We start from the raw sequence: 24,794 nt of genomic DNA, 5'->3' as shown, positions 1-24,794 counted from the left end.
TATTTTTTTACAACTGAAGATCTGGATATAATTTTACATTCACATTGAAGACATTAAGCAGACGCTCTTCTCCCTAGAGCAACTTACAAAAGTGCTTTACTGCGTACTTAGAAAACACGGCTAGTTTGTAAAGGATCTGAGGCTAGGATCCAAAAGAAAGCTCTTAGATTAGATACTCCTAAACACAAAAGTCAGTATGGACACCACAATACTCGACGCTACACTTCGCTCAAGTACTCTTGGGAGAGATGGGGGTTCAGTCTGCGTCTGCCGTACGGACACCCAAGGGATGTTTGTTCCACCACTTCAATGCCAGGACAGAAAAAACTCTTTTTAAAAAGGTAAAGGTGCACATATTTGTCACTGTACAGCGAAATGTGTCCTCTGCATTTAACCCATCTGGTAGTGAACACACACTCACACACACACATGTGTTAGGGGCAGTGAGTACACACACACACCCAGAGCGGTGGGCAGCCAACTCCAGCGCCCGGGGAGCAGAGAGGGTAAAGGGCCTTGCTCAAGGGCCCAACAGTGGCAGCTTGCCAAGCCCGGGAATTGAACCCACAACCCTGTTATCGATAGCCTGGCGTTCTAACCGCTGAGCCACCACTGCCCAAGGTGTTAGCATCAGATTTCTAACAGGCCATCCATTTTTCTCATTAAGCAAACCTGCTTAGACCCAGATGTCCTAATATGGGCATGCCGCTGACTACAGAATGACGTACAACTTCAGAAGTCCACTGAAAGTCCGTCCAGCTTCAGGATGAAAGTCGTACTAACTACCAGCCAATCCTGTGAACAGGGGGGCGGGGCTGTCCGGAATACGGGTGGGGACAGAATATCACCAGCATCAGCAGGCGTAGGTAGGAGCAGGTAGGCGGTGCCATCCTCGCTCTCCCTGTCTCTGAAGGCGGGCTTTACGCAAGAGTCGTGGTCTCCTCCGCGAACGAACGACGTGGGCGAGGGCGACAACCTTCCTCGGACTGTTTTTTTCTTCCTCTTCCTCTCTGTTTTTTTTTTTTTTTTTTTTTTTCGACGAGGGAAACGCGAGGGAGCGATGGGCGTGACGACTCTCCGGAGCGAAGTGATGCCCGTCTCTACCGGACTAACGGTCGCGTCGTAGCTCCGTGAGCGAAGCCCCTGTCGTGGCGATGCGAACCAAACGAAGATTCGCCGTCCAGATCACCGTAGCGGGCGATGATTCAGCAGCACGACGCCAGGTTTTGACACCACACGGGGACTGACGAGCCAAACAGCGGGGTCTTCTTCACGGCGGATAACACAACAGCATCAGCGGGTGGGTACTGGGCACTGGGTTTGCTTTTTTAGCTGCTTTCCTGGTCTGCGGTGTGAGCAGCATTAACGGTAGCTAGTCTAGCTGGCTGTCACGGGTAAACAGCGCTGCCTTGCCGTGTAGTAAGTCTTGTTTACCGGGTAGGGTATGGACGGAATCCCCTGCGCACCTCAGTTCACCAGCCTAAAGTTCCACCTTAAATGGCGCAGCAGTAACCCGTAGCAGCAGCAGCAGTAGCTGTAGTAACGGCAAGTGTAACGGCTGCGCCATTTAAGGTGGAACGGACGGTTTGAATAAGATGCTTAAACTTCGTCCTGCGGCTTGGCTGACAGATCCCTAGCCAAGCAAATACGCATTTTGCAGTCTTCTAAGACACATAATTTAATACTTTTTACTCATCTGCTTCAGCTGGTTGTATAATGTTAGAGGCTGTAGAGCTAGCTAGCAGTCTGGTGACAGTCTGGTTGGCATATTTACGTAGACATGGATCTAGCTAGCTAATAAACACACCCTCAGCTTAACGAAGGAGGCTAACACAGCAAGAAAAACGGCAGTTAACGAATTGTGAAATGTCCTGTGTTGTTTTTCCCACGATCAACAGTGTCCTTCCTCTCTCAGTTCTGCTGTACTGTGGTCTGTGTGTGTGTGTGTGTGTGTGCGCGCGCGCGCGTGTGTGTGTAGTCCTGTAGACGCAATGCCGTGCAATCCGTCGTCTCAAAGCACACATGCTTCTGGCAATGCAAGCTGGAGAGCCCCACCGTAATGCCATTACATAATGACAATCATAGCCCTCATAGGTCATTTTCAGAGCTCTGTTTCACATGTAAATCCGAAGATGATGAAATGGGCTTAAGGTACCAGGCCTGAAAAAAAAAAAAAAACGTGGCAACAGCTGCAAAATGGCCAGCATGAGAGGCTGCATGTTGCTGAAGGCCTGGGAAATGCTGCCCTGCACAGCACGCCACTGGTCAATCTACACTGTCCTGAATCTCATCTTTGTTTAAAACGCATATTAAAGATGATTAAAGATGATGTCTGGTGTCAGTGGGCTCACAGTGATGTTTAGGGATGTCAGATGCTGAGCTCCAGTTATGTCAGCCTCTCAGAGAGACTACAAAAAAAAGAAGAGAGAGAAATCCTAGCCCAGGAGATAATGACATGGACATTGAAATATGGATGTATGTTAGCCATGGTGACTCAGCACAGCCTGTGTCACTGTTTTAATGAGTTTGTGGGCCTCTCGTTAGCTCGCCGGTAGTGCTTTGGGGTGCGAGTGTGTGGGTTTGGGTGGAGGTGTAGCCACCTGTGACATATTGGAGTGGAGAAATTACTCATTTGGCCTGGCTGTGGTCAGCTGTAGGCTGGGGTATTACAGATACTGTAGACCGGCTCCACGGCTCGGTGTTAGGTGCTGTTCGGGATCTGCCATTCTCAGACGTTTCATCATAATCTCCTTTAGAGGATCACAGACGGATTTGAACTGGTGACCTTGTGGGTATGAGGCAATTTGCTGTTAATTTACCAGCTGCCTCTCAGCCAGCAGTTTGCAGAATTCCTTAAGTACAGCTTATCTCCGTGTGGATGCAACAGAGCTTTCTGGAAGGTGAGTGTTTGCTCTTTCGCGGCTCAGCTAAATTTGCTACCTGCAGAACGCGAAAGGGAGAAGATAAACATGTTTCTGTAGGCCTGTGTTTGGTACAGTTGAGAGGACGGTTATCTCTCTGGAAGTTAGCTTGAGGTAGTTTATATACATGGTGGTTTACAGCCTTACGTGAAGTTTACTGAAGTAAGTCAATTATTAATAATCCAGATGGAGAATAATTAGATGCTTTAGCAGATTTTCTATTTTGAAGGTGTTTTTGTTGTTGCTGTTTTTGTTAAGGCTCCTCTAGACTGTGATACCAGTGAAGATGAGACATAATGATTATGGATGAACGATATTATTCAATATTCTATTGGCATCAGCAGTCCTTTGATAGATTGTTAGATTGGTTTATTATATCTGATCAGTATTAGAAACCAATATGTGGTACATTTTATATAGTTACGAAATGGCTGTATCAACGTGGCACTTATATTATTATTATTATTATTATTATTATTAATAATAAATATGGCATATCGGTATGGCTATGATCCAACATCAAAGGAAACACATCACAATCACATGATGTTACCAAAACTAAGAAGGAAAAGGCTAGCACATGCTTTGTCCGTCTCACGTGAAGCCAGCCACGTCATTGGACAGCTCTGACCTCTGTTGTTTTACAGAAATCTGTCCCTTTCCTGAAAGAGAGGGAAGTAAAGGACGATAGTATGGTCAGTTATGAATAAATATATGAACAATGTTTCATTTTCATACATTCACAGTACATATCACAATGTTTAGGTTTGAGAATGAGTTTAATGGACAAAATGCAGCCGCAAATCCCCCCGAACTTCATGAAAAATAACAGATAAACAGAAGTATTATATTTGCATTCATAAGAAGTAACACCAGTAGTAATTCAAACCATTATATAAAAAAACTGTTATAATAATTACAGGGTTACCATGCAATATTTTATTTCACCATAATGTCATATTACTGAGACCTTAGATTAGATTTCATTCCTTTCTTTCTGTCTATCATTCCGCCTCTGTTGGTGGCTCCAAATAAAGGATGCCGCCTGTCCAGACAGAGCGGCGAGGTCAGACAGGACTGTAAGGACGCTCACTCAATCATCCGAGCACACAGATAACACTGCGGACTCCACCTTCTTCCACACATGCAAACTCCTCGCCTTCAGGCCACCGTTTAAATGAGAAACACTCCATTCTCGTGTTCATCAGGTAGATTTGAGGAGGTTTTCATTTAGTGTATGCGAGGTCTCCACCCTACAAGACCCAGCGCAGCATCAGTTCATGTTCATTATTCGGCCGGTCACTGTAGTATTTCGCTTCTGTAAGCCAATCAGAATGAATATAACATCTGTAAAGGCTCTTGTATTGAAGCAGGCCGTCATTCGCCCTGGTTGTAATCAGATGCTACAGTAGTCAGTTCAAGCATGAAAAGTTAAGCAAGTTTACTATCTTTCTGACTTTGCTACAGTGTTATCAGATGAACTTAAAGGAGCATTATGTGAGAATTGTAAAGTCTTGCTCCTGAGCTCCATTTTATATTTTCATTTTACAACCTGATAGATACAGAACTGCCAGTAAAAGTAAAAGAAGCATGTGGGCAGAGGTAGTATATGACTTGTTAGGTGGTTAGGGCAAGCATTTTTCTGCCTGTTTCCCCAAAGTTACATTGTGCAATTCCTGGTGTGTTGAGCCCGGAGTAGCAGCGATAGAGACACTATTCACCATATTACAGATCAGTGGAGCATCAGCATGATTTTGAAGCTGCTGTTTTAATGGGAAATTTCTACATAATGTTGACTCCAAAATACGCAATCCTGACCTTTTGGAAACACTACAGCTTCCTTGGGGGGATTATTCAAGAAGTGTTGGTCACATTTCCTATGTGTTTTGGACACGTGTGTTTTATTTCCCACTACTTGGTGAACAATACAGCCCACCCAAAAGCAGTTGTAGTTCCTCCTACCTTCAAGACACATTATCAGAGGTGAGCTTTCCTAGTCTGACCATAGTGTGCCTTTAACAAAGAAAGTGTTTTTAATGTGAGAAAGAATTTCTTATTCACATATTCATTCTTCAGTAACTTAAGCAAACAGTAAAAAGTTAATGTGTATGTTGGTTGGTGTAGTGTAGTGGGTAACAACATTGCCTTCCCCATGGCAAACTAGGGTTCAATTACCCAATCACACTACACAACACCTGTAAGAGTCCTTGGGCAAAACTTCTAAGGCTCCATTTGCCTACCTGTGTAACATGATTCAAATTCACATAGCTCTGGATAAGAGCGCCATCCAAAATGACATGTAAATGATCATTATTGTTTGTGAAGCTTGAAACTGAGAGATGCTTGTTTTTGACTGAAATGGATTGATTTCTGTGGACCATTGTAATCTCTTTAAGCTGCTAAAGGACCATCAGTAAAATACATTACACTAATAAAGCAGCTAGCAGCAATCGTCAGGGCCCAAGCATGGTGCACCAATAAGGAGACACATAAGCCTGTACAGGTGTTTAGTGTCTGTGATAGAACAACAATGGGTGTTTTTTTTTAGGATCGCCTAGATCGCCTACGCCTAGATCACCTTGTAATGACCGTTTGTGGGACATCTTAAAAGAACATTTCCAAACATTACCACATTTTGTACAGATCAACTCTCTGACCTCATCTCAGGGGGATGATGCTTGGAGATCCATTTGTTCATCATGACCTTGGCAATCACAGTGTTTTTACTGTGTGCTGTGAGCATCTTGCCCAATCGCAGCTCCAGATGAGTCTTTATGTGGGTGTTGCGATGGATGAAGATAATCATTTAATCCAACAAAAGTGACGTTTTTTAGTCAAAAGAAAACAGGGCAGGTCCCGAGTGGCATAGCTGCAGGTCAGGTGTCATGTGGACACTGCTCAGACGGTCAAAATCTCAGAAATGCTGCATAGCTGACAACAGATGACCTGTTATATAGACTAAATGAGCTTGGTGCTGCACATGTCTTGGAGCTAAGACAGCTAACCGGTTTTTGGATGCTGATGAGGGTCCATCATCTACACAAGGTACTTCCTCCTTCCTCCTTCAGTCGACTGGGTGCCAGCTAGGGCTGGGCAATTTGGTAATAATGTTATATCGCATTAATTAAAGACATTTCCACAATACACAATATTTATTGTTATACCTGTGATCACTGACAAAATCCATCAGTAGCGATGTATTCTTAAAAACTGCTATGCAAATGCTCTACTATACTGAATACAGTGATTTGGTGAGGTAAACTGTGACTCCGCCTTCCCTTGCCACACACTGTAAAATGAACACTGTAATTAACTTTAGTCTAGAGTCTTCCCAAATAGTGTCCTCTTGGTGTCCGCTCGACGCAGTGTGCAGTTAGCTAGCTGAAGAAATTGTTGCCAGACGGCTGTTTTTGCTTTTAGCCTAGCACCAATTTATTTCCCTGGCATTCGCTTTATCATGCATTGCTATCAAGCTCCCCTTTTTTGGACACTGGCACAGACAAAGCTGCAGACATTGGAGAGAAGAGAGGGTGAAAGCTGATCGGTTAGTGATCAAGCCTAGCATGGATATTTTGCTTCGTTGTGCACCGCTTTTGGGCTCCTCTTCTGCGGATACTGGCACAGGCAACATGCTTTCTAATATCTAGTAGAGTTTGGAGTACCAACAACACCGTATGGTAGTTGCGTTTACTAAGCTTGACTATCAATTTTGTCAATTTTAATAAGTCAAGATTTTGGAATTGGCCCATTTTACAGCTCTGTTTTGGTTTACTTCCATGTACAGAGCTCTCATTATTCAACTATGCCAATGTAAACACAGTTTTCCACTCTGGGGCACCTTTAAAACACTTATGTTTTAGAGTGACAGGGTGTAATACACATACTTACTGGCAAAACATTTAGCATTTTGGCATCTGGCATTTTTATATCACAATATTTAAAGACATATTTATCACAATATTTCGTTATGTAGACAAAATGCACCAACAGCATTAAAAAACTGCTATCCAAATACTCTCCCATACTGAGTACCGTGATTTTTACTTAAAATATGCTTCACCCTATTGAGTTAAATAAGACTGATTACACTCTTTGTAATGAAATGTGCAGTGTTCTTTAAGCACTGACTGTATCTGTGATACACTCATAAAAGCATATTTTGTACCATGATAACAAAATTTATCACAATGTGATAAAATATAGTCATATTGCCCAGCTCTACCTCAAATCACCTTTTTTCTGTACAGCTAGCCTGTCTATTTGCATCCTAACAGATGAAACGCTAAAGTAGGCTACATGCATAGGGATTGGACAGTGATTGAATGTTTAACCAAGAACCTGTGCACATCCCCTGTGACAATGCAAATGCAATGCTAGTAGTTGCCCATGTTGTTTAGTGCTACCTTAGTGTACAACCACATGGTGTTATATACAGCTCCACACAAGATTTCTCCATTACAGCAAGAATCTATCCATCAGATACATCCTCTGCTGAGCCAAAAAAACTGCAAATACAGAGAACATTCCCATCCCTCCCAGCCATCTACTGTATAAACATACTGCTGGAGACAGCACTATTACTTACACTTGGCAAACACACTGTACAAACTTATTCTAGACACTGTTATGTACACAGCATTACCATTGCAAATAGAGGGCCGTTACAAGCGCTCATCAACGTGTAATTTAGATAAGGCAAACATGGCCGGAGATAATAAAGAGCTTGCAGTCACAACACCTCGGTAAATGACCAGCAGTGCCGCTACGGCCTTAGCTTTGCTATGGCAGCAGCGTTCAACGTGTAAGATCTGCAGTGCCGACAGAAGAAAAAAAAAAGCATGAGATCCGCTGGGCTAATGGTCCGCTGAGGAGCGCACTCAGATTATGAAGAATTAAGTTTGGGTGAGATCAGACTGGAGCGGGGCTTCATAACTTATTCTTGAGATCATTTCCGTGCATGTGTATATTTAGCACCCCCTTCATCTGTTTCTTGATAGATGAGGCAGACTCTCTCTCCCTCCCTCCCACTCATCCACACACTCACCACGCTGCAGAGGCAGCAGAGAGCATTGTGGGAGTGAATCGAGATAGGATGGGGTGAGGTGGCATTCTGGTAGTTAGGTGTTAGGGAGAGGAGATGAAGAAAGAAGAGAATGGAGAGGAGAAGATGGAGTGATGTAGAGAATACGTGAAACCAGTTATGTGGACGAGTGATAGAGAAAGGGAAAAAGCAGCAGCAGAAGAAGCAGTGTGAAGAGGAACAGACAGAAGAGAAGAGGACAGATGGTCTCTAGGCTGAGGGGGGTGCGGTTGGTGGTATAAAAAAGGCAAAAGAAGCCAGAGTATTATTGATAAACTGCCCAAAAGGTGCAGAAAGCAAATCCAATGCAAATACTATCAGTGCAGGCAGTCATCTACATCTACATCCTACTAGAGGTCTGCCACCCATTCAGCACCAGTGAGGCCTGCTTGGATTGGGTATTAAAATTTAAAAACAGGGCTCAGGTTCAGGCTTTGGTTTAATTCTCACCTCATGCACACTGTTCTACACCTGATGCTCACTGTTGTCCACCTAATGCTCACTTTTTTCAACCTCATACCCACTGTTCCCCTCCTCATACCCACTGTTCCCCTCCTCATACCCACTGTTCTCCTCCTCATGTACACTGTTCCCCCAACAACGCACTGTTCTCCTCCTCACACCCACTGTTCCCCTCCTCATACCCACTGTTCTCCACCCCATACACACTTTTCTTTACCTCATGTACACTGTTCCCCAACTCGTATGAACTGTTCTCCACCTGATGCTCACTTTTCTCCACCTCATACACACTGATCTGCTCCTCATACCCACTGTTCTCCACCCCATGCACACATTTCTTTATTTGATGTGCACTGTTCCCCAACTCATTTGAACTGTTCTCCACTTGATGCTCACTTGTCTCCACCTCATACCCACTGTTCTCCTCCTCATACTCACTGTTCCCCACCCCATGCACACTTTTCTTTACTTCATGTGCACTGTTGTCCACCTGATGCTCACTTTTCTCCACCCCATACCCACTGTTCTCCACCCCATGCACACATTTCTTTATTTGATGTGCACTGTTCCCCAACTCATTTGAACTGTTCTCCACTTGATGCTCACTTGTCTCCACCTCATACCCACTGTTCTCCTCCTCATACTCACTGTTCCCCACCCCATGCACACTTTTCTTTACTTCATGTGCACTGTTGTCCACCTGATGCTCACTTTTCTCCACCCCATACCCACTGTTCTCCACCCCATGCACACATTTCTTTATTTGATGTGCACTGTTCCCCAACTCCCTGCTCACTGTTGTCCACCTAATGCTCACTTTTTTCAACCTCATAAACCCCACTGTTCTTCTCATATTCACTGTCCTCCTCCCCATACACACTTTTCATTACCTCATATACACTGTTCCCCAACTCATACAAACTGTTCTCCACCCCATACCCACTTTGCTTTACCTAATGTGCGCTGTTCCCCAACTCATATGAACTGTTCTTCACCTGATGCACACTGTTGTCCAAATTATACCTTGCACATTGTTCGCTGTGTATCCTGCACTGCCATGTCACATCACTTCTGTGTTGTCCATTCTCTACCCATTAACCCTCATAACCATCTCTCTCTCTCTCTCTCTCTCTCTCTCTCTCTCTCTCTCTCTCTCTCTCTCTCCCTCTCTCCCTGTCTCCCTCCAGGTTGTGATTGTGGGTTGATTAGAAATTGCATGGCAATCCATCACCCTGCCAAATCCACGCGCAGGCGCATATTGACACACAGAACACCCCCCCCCCCACACACACACACACACACACACACACACACAACAGCTCAGTCGGCATGTTTCGTTTTTTGTCTAGCTTGACGTAGACCTCAGCGATCTGCCATGTACAGTGTTTTTATTTCACCTCTACACGCCTTTCTCCCAGCCCTGCCTTCGTCCTCCATCACCTGCACCAACATGCTAGTTCTATTTTTATCTCCCGCTCACTCTCTATCTCCCTCTCTCTCTCTCTCTCTCTCTCTCTCTCTCACTCTCACTCTGCCCCCCTCCCCTCTGTCCACTCTATCCCACCTCTTACAACCACACACCCAGCTCCCTGCTGCACTGTAACAGAACAGCATTTGCTTGATTTGTGCTGTTCATCATCTGTAAGCCTGTGAATTGCCCTTGTAGGCGAGTTCTGGAGCTAGCAGGACACATAAAGCCACAGCATTTTCCAATGAATTAAATATACAGCGTGCTTGCATTTTGAAAAGCATTGTAACACATCATCATTATTATTATTATTATTATAGATGCAGCTATATATGGTGTTATACTGGTTAATATTCAGGATCAGATTGTCTAGATATATAACAGTACTATTATATTAGATGATACTAATAAAGGTTACTGATGAAGGTAATTAAGCCAGTCATCCTGAGCACTTGTACTGTATTCTAAACTATTGTCATTTTGCTGTTTTGTGCTCTTCAATTTACACCAAGTGCAAGAGCTGTTAATGTTCATGAAAATCATGTTTAGTTTGAACTGTTTAATCAGAATAATGGGATGTCCTGATTCGATCCAGACATTTTTAATGGATCAGGCATCAGTTTTTAAAAGCCCCGAATCTAGTTTTGATCCTAGGTTTTGTAGCAGGGTCCCCTCTGGCATATTCTCAGCTGCCGCAGGTAGGAACTTCTTAGACGATAACAAAACAGTCTGCGCTGCAAAAGCCGCCCAGATTAATTGTAGTTGTGCAATGACAAAGGTTTTCTAAACAACATAACCATTAATGCAGATATACATACTCCCTCTTTACTCGTGCATGTTAATAATAATGTTCAGGCAGAGTCAGACAGCATTCAGTGGCATGCAAAATGTGTCTGAATTTCTGAATTTGTACACATTACACATTTATTCATTATATTTAGTCGGATGTCATAGTGTATTTTAGTTTGATATAGATAGAGTATGGCAGGTAAATTGACCGGTTGTCCAGTCAGCCGTATCTGTGCCACAGGGCCGACAGATTCTTAAACACTGTAGGGAAAAAGCTACAAAGCCATCCCTAATGCTCTAAGCCTCCACCAAACTGCAATCAGAGCCATACTGCCCAAAGGCGAAAGTCTGTGACAGTAGTCTGTCTTCCCAAAAATGGACATCCTCCCAAAATCTCTATAACACCTAAAATCAATCAGAAAGTTGAGAAAAGGAACTCAAGAACAACATGAAAAACATGATGATGCATTTGAGTTTCAATGTTCTTAACCATATCATGTGTAGTGTAAGTAAACGCAACCCCCGCATGTAGTCCCTTCGGTCATCTAGGTTGTGGCTCTAAGGTTTCATTTAGTCTCCTGCTCCAGACAGGTTGTCGATTGATGGTTAACTGGTCAGTTTCTGGCCATTGCATGATTAAGCGGGTCTGTGATATTCTCATTCCCATTCTCCCTCTTATTCTCTCTCTCGCTTTTTCTTAGGTGTGAGCTCCTTTTGTGGCTGTCGAACATGGTTTTAGAAGGAAGCTCTGAGGCCCTGTGCCCCCCACCCTCCCTGGAGCTCCGCCCATCATGCAACAAGACCCAGCCGTCCCCCACCCTGGGTTCAGGCTCCCAACCTCACGATGCCCTGTTCCCTGGGGACAAGGAACCCATCAAATATGGAGAACTGATCGTGCTGGGGTAAGGGCAATGTGTAACTTGACTAGGGATGGGCTTAAAGAATGTTAATGATATCTCAAAATGAGGGCGATATTTCAAAATTACGCCGTTTCAGATTTTTGTTCTGTGTCTGTCTAGTACACGGCCAAATAAGCTCATTCCCCTATGTGCATTTAAAAGAGCCACAGGGTTGAGGTGCTGTGGGAGCTTACTGATTGGTGATGTCAGTCTCTGAAAACAGGTAGGGAAAAAATCCAAAGCCCACCATAGTTGTGAGTTAACGGTTCGTTTAAAAGGGAGAGCAAGCAAACCTGGATATCAGATATGCCTGAAAACAGTTGGAAACACTCCTAAGATCATTCACTCGATTCTGCGCTCTCAGATATGCTTATTTATTTAAGCCTCAGTACGCTGGAACACGGTCTGCGCTGTGGTGTTTAGCGTGCTGGCTAGAGATACAGATCAAAACTTTCTGTTTGCACTTGTTCACCTAGTTTGTCACACTATGAGCAAACTGAACTTTTTTTAGTTTTAAAATAAAGCGAGATGAGATTGTATGAAGGCCATGTAAATGTTGCTGGGCTTTTTAACTGTCAGATAGTTCAATAGTTCATTTAGGGGTAAGGGAAGCACTATTGGTTCCCTGAAGAGTCTTTCAGTGGATGGTTCTTGTTCATGAGATGTTTAAGTGTGAAAAACAAGCCAACTGGCTAATGTAATGTAAATGCCTTCTAAAACACACGACATGTCCAAATGGCTGTGGACACCCCTTCCAAAGACTGCATTCCATCTGTAGATCATCAAGTTCAAGTTGCACCCATCCCTGACACAGATGTGCAGATGCACAACTACATCTTGTCTAGCCCTTGTAGAGAAGTATTAGCAAGAGAACAGGACTCTCTGGAGAAGATAAATGTGAGCCGTTTCGCACCCTGCCATTAAGCGTTGAGCTGTGGAGCAGTGAAACTGTGTTCTCTGGAATGACGGTGCTCCATCCAGTTCTTTTGGGATTAGTTAGGGATGAGGTGGGGTGGTGATCATCCAACATCCTGACCTCACTAACGCTCTTGTCTCTGAAAACCAATCAAATCCTTACAGCAATGCTCCAAAATATTGTAGAAATTCTTTTTTGGACAGGAGAGACAGTTACTCCAACAAAAGCAGGATTAACTCTTTATTTAAAACCCTTGATTTAGAAAGAAATAACGACAGAACAGGTGTCCCAATACTTTTGCCCATATAGTATATAACTATTATGGACATTATAGAGCACTGTAGACCTTTTTCTAAGCGGTAGTGGTTACTTGGTTAACCATAGTTAACATTGTCAAGTAATCACAATGTGTTATTATACAAGTCTTATAACTGGAAAGTACAGTGTCAGGTTCTCATCTTGCATGCCAGGAATACTGTGGACACAGGACAGGGGTTTTTACATGGTGTTACATTCCATCACGTATTAAGTCTTATTTAATATTAATAAAATTGGACTCCGCTGACTGTTAGTTTAACCTGCCTTGGTATCATTCACACTGTCCACACTATTAGCATTCAGTCAGGAGCACTAGATTTGAAAGGCACACTGTTCATTTAACTAAAACCCCTTATCTCTAAAACGCCACGCCCACACTGCCAAGATTCTGCTGAAAGAAGGAGTTGAGAAGGAGTTCAAGGGTAAAATTGCCCTCACATAAATATGACTCCAGTGATGATCCTTTCTTTTGGATGAATGAGCACGGCATCATTCAGGTCGCTTGGCTCCACTGGTGCCACACAGATACAGCTGGTGCATTGACTTATCTTTAGATTTCAGCTGCGAATGTAAAACACCTCGTTTGACTGCCGACAAAGACGTCATTCAAATACCCACAGCCGTCGGGCTGAGCAGGGAAATGAGCGCCTCTGAGAGAGTGAGTGAGTGAGAGAGAGAGAGAGAGAGAGAGAGAGACAGAGACAGAGAGGCATTTTAACCACAGACTCGTAGCAAGGGAAAGGCAGAATAAGAGGGAGAGAGTGAGAGAGAGACCCTTTAACCCTTTTGCCATCTATACCGGCGGAGAGAAGAGGCAGAAAAAGACGGAGCTCATTTACTGAATGAGCTATTGACCTGTGCATTGATTATTTCTAAGACTGGTTCCTTCTTAAATGAGAGGCTTTTAAAGCGTCTCCTCTGCCATTTTGTTAACTCTACATGGCTCCCACTCATGCATTGACGGAAGCAGAATGATATGTTACTGTTTAATCACGCTGGACTGATTTGTCCGTGCCATGTATCGAAGCGCTGTCTGCCTTCACAGTGGTTTTCTAATCATGCTAATGCCAGCCTCAGTTAAGCAGTTAACAAGGTAATGACCGTTGGCTCAATCACAGTGCCGCACCGTTTGTCCCGTTGGTTTAAGAGGAGTCTGATGTTGCAGTCCTGTTGTACATAGGCATAACGGCTCGCTAGCTAGCGGGGATAAAGGCCGCAGGAGGAGTCGGCTGGCCCTTTACAAGAGACCCAAAGCCAACGGCGTCAAACCTGATGTCATCCACAACGTTTCAACACCTCTGGTGTCAAAGGTGAGCATTTCTTCTTTATTTATTTATTTTACACCAGTTGAATAACCTGAACATTTCCTGCCGAATAAACAAATACAGATTTTGATAAGCAAACAAGTTAGTAGCTAGATTTGCATCAACATCATGTCACTGTTGGACAAAAGCCTTGATTTTTTGCCAGTTTTGACTTTTGGACAGAATTAAAATCTGGCGCCATCAGCAGCCGGAGTCAGAGAGAGCACAATTGGCCTGGCTCTCTCAGGGGTGGGTTGATGGCATTTCCTCCCCACCTCACCTAGTGCGATGTTGGTCAGCACAGGCGCCTCTTAACTGTTGTATCAGAGCGCGTTGGTTACCAAGCAGTGCTGCATCAGAGGCAGGGGCTGGCATTTACTTTTGTAGATGTGTGCTAGCCCTCACCCTCCTAGTGTTGGGAGCACTGCTAGTGGACACGAACAGGGGATTGCATAACTGGCCTTCCAGTTTGGGTAGAAAACAGGGTAAAAATAGAAATAAATTAAATGACATTGAGTCAAAATCATGATTAATGGATTTGGAAAAAACATATTTTGTAAATTTAAAATAAAGACTTGGTGAAAACTATTAATAATAACAACATTTATAAATAAATGTTAATAAATCTGAATGCAAGTAGAATAAAGTCACCTCACTCTTCAGGTGTTTGTGTTTTGTGTCCATTAATAGCTGGCAAACATGATCCCACCAGCTGACTAATCAAGATATATATATATATATATATATATATATATATATATACAATAACAGCACTGTTAGATGGTACACAGATGTTAAGGTGCCCACTGTTGACCTTTATTACTCATTACTCAAATGTATTAGTTCTCAATGCATTATAGAAATGATATAAAGGTAGACCAAACGAGAAATTGCTGAACACTAAAGATTGCTCAGTAATTTCTCAGAAGTGTTTTGGTGAGAGTTCCGTAAAGAGTTGGGTTCACTGGTGCAGAGTTGGTGGAATTGCAGCTTACATCAGATATTTTCGTTACTTTCCGTTATCTTCAGTTTACTTTAGCTGCACTTCAAAGTCTCTGCTGCAGCCGAGGAAGGCTGCATTTTTTGGCGGTAACGTCACTGAAGGCTGTTTTATTTATAAGGAACCTTCAAATACAGCCAAGAACTGTGACCTTTACATTTTCAGAAATGAGTAGATCACTGTGGGTCACTGAAGGAAATGATGAATGATAGGACATTTTCTTAGAACAGTGATGATATCACAGCTATGATAAGAAAACCAGAAACAGACCGACTCTCTTACTCTGCGCTCTCAAAAATAAAGGTTCTTTGAGTGATGCCATAGAAGAAGTTTTTGGTTCCATAAAGGACCAAATTTCAGTTGTTAAAGAACCTTTACTTGCATAAAAGGTGCAAAAATGGTTCGCCTATGTTATCACTTAAAGAGCCCCTTGTAGCACCTTTCTTTTTAAGAGTATAACCCCTTTAATGCACACAAGTCCAGGATGCCAAGCTTGCCAACACAGTAGAATTTAAAAGTTTGGGCCTGATTTATTTTAGGAACAGTTAGCTTAAAAACCTGTAACCTGCCGTTTCATGCAGCCCTGCATATCTGCCCTCTTGACTCGCCCACTAAATTGTATGAGTGGAGAGCCATTACATAACGTTGCAGTGCACATTGCATAAGATTAGGCATCTTGAGAACACCCCCCTCTTCCGCGTGCTGGTGTAAAGGGAATAAAAGAGCTAACAAAGAATGAAAGCCTGACTGAGTAGTGTTTGTGTGTGTGTGTGTGTGTACATGTGTTTCCAGGCCCTGAGCAACAAGAGCCAGCACAGTATCTCCTACACACTGTCAAGAAGTCATTCCGTTATAGTGGAGTATACACATGACCCCAACACAGATATGTTCCAGGTGAACAATCCTTTTTTTACTGTGCTGTGATTTGTGTTTGGATAGCAGCGTGTCTCTTAAATGCCATGTTTAATGGTCTCAGCATCACACAAGATAATGTCTGCATGTGTATTTTTGGGCTGTGCTTAATCGTGATATATGACACTACTGTTCATGTTCATCACATATTCAGTAATCGCTTATACAGAGTGGAGTACAATACTACAGGTAGAGACCCCAAGTGGTGTAACAGGAAGACCTGTACACCTGTTAATTCATTAAATGATCTATATTTAGACAGTCTGGTGGTGGCAGCAGTGCAGTGCATAACATCACGCACATACTGTCCACGCCTTGTTGGTGAGGAATATCAACAAAGATTGGCCAGACTGGGTCGAGCTGACAGAAAGGCTACAGTTACTCACTCATCCACTCTGTACAATTGTGGTGAGCAGGGCAGCATCTCAAAATGCACAGGACGTCCAGCCTTGAGGTGAGCCAAGAACAGAAAGCTGAGGCTGCAGTAGGCACAGGCTCACTGAAACTGGACAGCTGAAGACTAGAAAAACGTAGCCTGGTCTGATAAATCCTGATTTCTGCTGAGGCACACAGATGGTAGGGTCAGAATTTAATGCCGACTCTATAAATCCTCAGAGCCGCTCTGCACAGGCTGGCGGAGGTGGTGTAATGCTGTGGGGAATGATTTTGGCACACTTTGAGCCTATTAATACCGATCAATTATTGCTTAAATGCCATCGCCTATTTGACTATTTCTGCTGATGTGCCCTTCATGGCCACAGTTTACCCATCTTCTAACGGCAACTTCCAGCATGATGATGCACCATGTCTCAAAGCAAAAATCGTCTCAAACTGGTTACCTGAACATGACAGGAGGTTTAGGGTTCTTCAGTGGCCTTCTTTTACAGTTAAGGGATCTGAATCCAGGAGAACACCTTCAGGATATGGTGGAGCAGGAGATTCACAGCATGAAAGTGCTCCTGCTAAGGAATTGTGTGATGCAGTCAAGTCGGAGGAATGATTCCAACATCCGGTTGGCCTCCATGAAACGAAAAGAATAGAGGGTGTTGAGAACCAGTTTTAGTCTTAGCTCCTAATATAAAGTGCTTGGTGAGTCTAGATCAGAGCTTAGAACCATTAAAGAACCTTTATTTGTGAAAGTGTGTCCAAAACAACATCCGCTTAATGACAGTAATGGACGCTTATCTAATTGATCACCTGTGCCATTGTCTTACCTGCTGTTCTCTGCTCTACATGTGTGTGCTATATCGCAGATTGGTCGCTCCACAGAAAGCATGATTGACTTTGTGGTGACAGACACAGCGGGCAGCGGTGGCGGCAGTGGTGGACAGGGTCAGGGCGGTTCAGGAGGAGACGGGGGCCAGTCAGCCCAGAGCACAATCTCACGCTACGCCTGTCGCATTATGTGCGATCGCAGCGCCCCCTACACCGCCCGCATCTACGCCGCCGGCTTCGACTCCTCTAAAAACATCTTCCTCGGGGTGAGTCAGAGCGCAGATTGCTGATATAGCCTACAAAGTGCAGAACAAATTAAACATCACCACAAATAGAGTTGTTGTCCTTAGAATAGCAGGGACGAGCCTGCAGTTTGCCAGTTGGTTATTTTTTGAACAGTGATTCATTGGAAATGTTGACAATGGGAGCGGTTGTGGAGTTTTGAACAGCTCCCAAACCACTCAGCCAACTAAGACAATATTTCTTAGCGAGAGCTGAGTTCTGTGGATTGGATTCAAGTTTGATTCTCATTGCTACTTGAATTGAGTGGCTCTGTTTAAAGTAATGGGAAGTAGGGGTGCACAGTATATTGATGACAGATGCATTGTTTGTCAAAAGACGGTGAATGTTTATTATTTTTTTTATAACTATCAGGCTAAAGATTGGAATTACAGATTACTGCTGATTCATGTGTAGTCACTGATGGTGTCCATACAATATAAATTAAGCACTTGACATCTTCTAGGTCATAGGGACAGATTTGAGCAGTTGGCTCACCTAGCTAAGCATCATTCGGGCGCATGGGTGTCATTTGAAAAGATGCAGTGCTTCACACGCTTTAGAGGTGGGTTGAGGTTATCCCATGTAGTTTTTATTTGTTTATGGACATATCTGCTGACAGTGAAATAAACATTTAACGTGTATCAATTGAGGCTAAATCCACTTGGATATAACAATTATTATTATTATTATTATTATTATTATTATTGCAATATTTAGTTCTGTAGGATTACAAATGTAGTACAATATCCTGACACAGTAGCCGAGCATCACCAAGAAATCCGGCCTTCCGGAGCAGAACAAATACACAGATCAGCCATAATATTAGCTATGTTCACTGACAGGTGAAGTGAGAAACATTGATTTTCTTCATCTACAGAGGCGTCTGTTATGGGGTGTGACATATTAGACAGCAAGTGAACAGACAGTTCTTGAAGGTGATGCATTGATGTCTTGAATGAAGGTGACTATTTTTTGGCTGTAATGGTTGTAATTGGTGATGACTGGCTTTGGGAGCAAAATAGGAAAAACAAGAAGTAGAGTTACACAGGGAAATCCAGTGCATTTGGAAACCAGGGCAGTTCTTTTTCTTAGCGAGTTCCTTGTTTGAGGAGCTTACACTTCTTTGTTCAGTCAGCACACACTAATGGAGTTCTTCTTGCTTTTTTCTAGTGTAAAGTTTAGGAATTTAAAGAAGCAAGACCCTGGCTTTTTATTTCCCAGAATTGAATTTTTGGGCGTCAGTCTTAACGCCAAAGATTAAGTTATCCCAAAGTCCAGCTAGTTGCTAGAGTGTTGCTACGTGGTCACTAGAGTCAAACTGTTTATAGGGTTATCGAAGCTGTTGCTTAGTGGATGCTTTGGCTTGTTTTTCTTGGTGGTTGCTGTGGTATTTTAGGCAGTTGTTCTAGTTTTTAGAGTAGTTGCTTGGTGGTTGCTAGGTAGTTGCTATGGTCTCCAAGGTTGTTGCGATGGAGAGGCTTAGTGGTTGCTAGGCTGTTGCTAGGTGGTTACTATGCAGTTTCTGTGGTGTATCAGATTGCTATGATATTTCATGTAGTTGCTATGGGGTTTCCAGTTGGTTGTTATAGGGTTATCGAAGCTGTTGCTAAGTGGATGCTTTGGTGTTTTTCTTGGTGGTTGCTGTGGTATTTTAGGCAGTTGTTCTAGTTTTCAGAGTAGTTGCTTTGGTATTTGAAGTCGTTGCTTGGTGGTTGCTAGGTAGTTGCTATGGTCTCCAAGGTTGTTGCTATGGAGATGCTTAGTGGTTGCTAGGCTGTTGCTAGGTGGTTACTATGCAGTTTCTGTGGTGTATCAGATTGCTATGATATTTCATGTAGTTGCTATGGGGTTTCCAGTTGGTTGCTATAGGGTTATCGAAGCTGTTGCTAAGTGGATGCTTTGGTGTTTTTCTTGGTGGTTGCTGTGGTATTTTAGGCAATTGTTCTAGTTTTCAGAGTAGTTGCTTTTTAAGTCGTTGCTAGGCAGTTGCTAGGTGGTTACTATGCAGTTTTTGTGGTGTATCAGGTGATATCTCAGATGTTATTAGTGTATCATTGGCGCATAAGAAGGGTGCATGAACTGTTGCATCCCATTTTTTCCTGCAGGACAAAATCGTTAAAAATCCGTTGCTACACAGAAACCGAGCATCTGATCAAAATGCACTACAGAAACCCGAATCACACAATCGGGCCGAACAGTCCGGACAAAGACGAGACGTTTGTAGCCGATAAATTATAAATTGTAATAAAATGCAGAACCGTAATTACTGCAGATTAGAATTTTGAGGACAGGTAAACGCGCAGTGGCGTGAGCACGCAGACGAGCAGATGAAGGATAGGATAGTTTTGTAGCAGTCAGTGAGGCGTGTTGTGATTTACCAGAGCACGAGTCCTGACACACTCTGATGTCCTTGGCACGCAACGGACTCCCTCTGCCCACTGCCATTCTGTGGAGGTGGAGAAAAAGAGAGAGAAACCGAGAGGAAAGAAGTGAAAAGATAAGGACACTGTATTTCCATGAGGATATAAATATTAGAAATAAAAAGCAAGCACATGGTGCCTCTCCAAGCAGTAGGTGTAAGGTGTCATAGAGCCAGAACCTTTAAATGGAAAGCCTCTATCTTCTGGCTCTGAACTGTAATAATTTATCCCTTGTTAGTCATTATGTGTTATGCAATACTACTGTAATACACACTGTACTGACCGAACCGTACATGTGTACATAGATGACGGACAGCACACTGGATTTAGAGGGGGAAACACGTTGATATGTCATGCATGCTCTCTAGATGGAATAATGAGTGTGGAATAACAGCACGACTCTTGTGTCTTGTGGTTGTGTACATAGGAGCGGGCAGCCAAATGGCGGACCTCAGATGGCCTGATGGATGGGCTGACCACCAACGGGGTGCTAGTGATGCACCCTGCAGGCGAGTTTGTGTCTGAGCCGGCTCCAGGGGTGTGGAGGGAGATCTCGGTGTGTGGAAATGTTTTTGCCCTCCGAGAGACACGCTCTGCTCAACAGAGAGGCAAACTGGTGAGCTTTAGTTTTATTCGTTTGTGTGGGAACTTCAGTCATTAGCCTGCGTATTTCCACGCATAATCAGCTGCTCTTAAGTGGAAACAAAATAATCTCATGTTCATCCTGCCGTCAGAGGAGGGAATGGGGTGGGGGGGGTAACACAAGCTAACATTTCCTGACAGTACTGCAGAAATAGTTAGAATAGCAAAGAAGTCTTTCTATATCTGTTTTGTGCTCCAAAATACCTGTATCTGTACTCAGATTTGAATCAGAAGTGCACTACAATGGAACTTGTGAAGTGATTGTATATACAGTATTAGGAAAAACAGGCACTGATCTGATCTGAGCCACTTTGACAAGGGCTAAATTGTGATGGCTAGACGACTGGGTCAGAGCGTCTCCAAAACGGCAGCTCTCGTGGGGTGTGTCCAGTATGGAGTGATCAGGACCTACCAAAAGTGCCCCAAGGAGGGACAACCAGTGAACCAACAACAGGCTCATGAGCGGCTATGGCTCATTAACGCGTATGGGAAGCAAAGGCTTGTCCGTTTTGTCTTAAGAGCTACAGAGGAACTGCTGTAGCACAAATTGCTGAGAAAGTTAAGGCATTTTATGTTTTGTGGAGTCCATATCTCGTCTTTGCGGCACAAGGGGGACCTACACATGATTTTAATCTTCTGGTCAACCGTGAATGGCTCTCTTGGGGGCTCGTACTGAATCCAAACCTAAGTTAGCTCTACCAGTGTATTTTCTGAATCCTTAAACCGAAAGAAGTTGCGGTTGTAACTCCAGTGCAAAACCAATGAAAGTCTGGCTTGATCGACTACATTTGTGGGAAGGGTTATTATTTTCCAAACTACTGCTTTAAGCCTGCTTACAGGTCTGCAAGAACATTCGCCTGTGTGTGATCTTCTGCTCTCACAGGTGGAGAACGAGTCGAACATGCTGCAGGACGGCTCTCTGATCGACCTGTGTGGGGCCACACTCCTGTGGCGGACCCCCGGCGGACTGCGGCGGACGCCCACGCTGAAGCAGCTGGAGTCTCTGCGGCAGGAGCTGAATGCGGCGCGGCCGCAGTGTCCCGTGGGCTTTAACACGCTGGCCTTTCCCAGCCTGGCCCAGCGTGCCACCGTCGACAAGAAGCAGCCCTGGGTCTACATGAACTGCGGCCACGTCCACGGCTACCACAACTGGGGCTTCCGGAAGGAGAAAGGTGCGGGGTCTTCGGCGTCTGGGGGCGGAGCGGGGAGCGGCGGCACTGCTCCGGCAAGCACGGGAGACCGCGAGTGTCCCATGTGCCGGCGGGTGGGGCCCTACGTGCCCCTGTGGCTGGGCTGCGAGGGCGGCCTCTACCTGGACGCCGGACCACCCACCCATGCCTTCTGCCCCTGCGGTCATGTGTGCTCGGAAAAGACGGTGCAGGGGTGGAGCCAGATCCCGCTGCCGCACGGAACACATGCCTTCCACGCAGCCTGCCCGTTCTGCGGCACATGGCTGACCGGAGAGCACGGCCATGTCAAACTCATCTTCCAAGGGCCCGTCGACTGAGGGAGCCCACTTTGCACGCTCGAGGGAATGACTGTGTGAAAGAGAGGACTGCCGGACTGACTTCAGGATGAATGGAGTAGAGTAGCTCCCCAGTCTCAGCCTTGGAGACCCAATGCTCTGCACACTTGTGTGTTGCCCCCTCAGCTAGCACACGTGATTCCTCTCATTCACTCATTAATTGACCCTTAGAAGTTGAGTTATTACTTTCGTTTACTTTCGAGTGTAATTACGTAATTACATGTTTAATTACATATACAATTACATGATCAATTTACATTCCGTTTACATTCGGTATGGACAGATCCGAGTCCACACTTCTGACTTCAATTAAGTTGTTTTGCTCAGAAATGACGTAAACGTGGCAAAACTAAATGATCTTTTATCTTTCAGCAAAATCTGAAACCTGTGCATTACCTTTCCATCAGATTCAAATCATAAGATACACCAATCAGCCATAACATTAAAACGAATGACTGGTAAAGAGAATAACATTGGTTATCTCCTTACAATACCACGTGTCCAGAGGTGGGATATATTATAGACAGCAAGTAAACAGTCCGTTCTGTTGGAAGGAGGAAAAACAGGCAAGAATAAGGATCTGAGCCCCTTTGATGAAGGCCAGGGCTTGGGGGTGTTCTGGTATGCAAAGGTCAGTCTCTACCTAAAGTGCTGCAAGAAAGAACAACCAGTGAACCTGCGCCAGGATCAGGCTCATGCTGATGCGATCCATGGAAGCTTCGCCTCACAACTTTCAGGACTTAAAGGATCTGCTGCTAACACCGTGGTGCCAGATACCACAGGACACCTTCAGAGGTCTTGTGGAGTCCATGCCTTGACGGGTTTAGAGCTGTTCTTGCGGCACAAGGTGGACCCACACATTATTATGCTGGTGATTTTAACGTCATGGCTGGTCGGTGTGTCTCCTCTTCTACTTACGGATGAAAACGTAGTATTGACTGAAGGTTTAGAACCTTCTATCAGAATTCCTCTCTGCCAATGAGCTACAAGTGAGAATTAATTCATATTGAATTGCACCATGCTTTTGTAATTGCTGGCGGTAACTGAAAATTCTAAGGGTTAACAAGCACTTCATTTGCTGGCTCAGGTGTGCTACACTAGGGAAAACCCAAAAATGTGCAGAGTCTAGGCGGGTTCCGTAAGACGAGGATTGGGAGCAGGCTTGGGAGATGGACACAACTGTTCTGCACCGGGAGAACCGTGCTGGAAAAAGTGAGAGCTACTGTGCGCTGTGTAGAGGAATATGTAAATAAAGGTGATGAAACACAGAGCAGATGGAACGAGGAGTGTTTTGTTTGGGTTCGTTTGGAAAATGAAACATGCTCAGGGCTTTCAACCCTGGTCCTGGAGTAATCCTGTCCTCTATATTTTAGCATTTTCCCTGCTTCCAACACAGCAGATCAAACTAATCAGCTAATTAACAAGCCCCTCAACGAGCCCTGCTCTCACGAATCTGTCAGGAGAGGAGTCAACCAGGACCAGGTTTGGGAAAACACTGATTTTTACAAAGTGACCATGATCTCCTTTTTTTTTTTAGAGAATGCATGACTAAACATATTAACACCACCTCCTTGTTTCTACACTCACTACGCTCCACTTCCCATCTAGGAGCACTCTGTAGTTCTAGAATTACAGACTGTAGTCCATCTGTTTCTCTGCCTACTTTGGAATGGTGGGCATTTGGATGGTGGTCATTCTCAGCACTGCAGTGGCTTTGGTGGTGTTGGTGTGTGTTGCTTAAACACCTCAGCATCACTACTGGCCTGAGAAAAGTCCACCAACCAGAAATATCCAGCAAACAGCGTCCTGTGGGCAGTTTCCTGTGACCACTGATGAAGGACTAGAGGATGACCAACACAAATTGCATCACAGATTGTCTCTGACTTTACCTCTACAGAATGGACAGTGGACAGTGTTTGAACACAAAAAACTCCAGCAGCACTGCTGCGCCTGATTGACTTGTACCAGTGTAACATACATCATGTCACTGCAACAGTCTGTAATTATAGAACTACAAAATGCTCCTATATGGTAAGTGGAGCTGATTTAATGTTGATGAGTTCATTGCAAACCAGGGGTTTATATATATATATATATATATATATATATATATATATATATATATATATATATATATATATATATATGCACAAAATGTAGCATTATGCAAATTTATCTCATTACTGCAACATATTGATTACATTTGTTTAATTATGTTTTCTACATTAACAGAAAAAAGTTACATTTTTTTCCTGTTATGAAAGGTAAAAAAAGGAGTTTAACAATATTGATGAGATACAGGTAGTGTTTCTGACCTTTCAAAAAGCACACTACAATTTATTTTTTTCCCCCAATTTGGTTCATTTTCAAAACAAATATGAAGTGTGTCTAAAACGTGCAAAATGCCAGATTTATTTTTTTCTTGTGGAGAATTTGTTTACTATATGTCTTTTGACCTGGGATGCCACAACCTTTGTACAAGACTGTATATGGACACATTACTGGAATGGGCTTAGGTAAAATAAATAAATAAATAAATAGGCCACAAAACTAAAATGAATAACTGGTGCCGGGTCATGCTGCCTGCCATCAGCAGCCGGAGCCTGAGAGAGCACAATTGGCATTGCTCTCTTGGCATGAG

At 43.9% G+C, this 24,794-nt stretch overlaps 1 protein-coding gene across 1 annotated transcript; it reads left to right on the top strand.

Moving 5' to 3' along the window:
• Positions 1 to 880: 880 nt before the first annotated feature.
• On the top strand, positions 881 to 23,421 carry peli3 (pellino E3 ubiquitin protein ligase family member 3). Its single transcript, XM_072687946.1, has 7 exons — positions 881 to 1,300; positions 11,422 to 11,622; positions 14,034 to 14,163; positions 15,950 to 16,051; positions 17,323 to 17,550; positions 20,414 to 20,602; positions 21,512 to 23,421. Exons 2-7 carry the CDS (start codon positions 11,450 to 11,452, stop codon positions 22,133 to 22,135), a joined length of 1,446 nt encoding a protein of 481 aa, XP_072544047.1. The 5' UTR covers positions 881 to 1,300; positions 11,422 to 11,449; the 3' UTR covers positions 22,136 to 23,421.
• Positions 23,422 to 24,794: the final 1,373 nt, after the last annotated feature.

This window comes from Salminus brasiliensis, chromosome 9 (genome assembly GCF_030463535.1).
Source record: "Salminus brasiliensis chromosome 9, fSalBra1.hap2, whole genome shotgun sequence".
NCBI lineage: Eukaryota > Metazoa > Chordata > Actinopteri > Characiformes > Bryconidae > Salminus > Salminus brasiliensis.
This window is presented reverse-complemented; position numbering and strand designations above follow the sequence as displayed.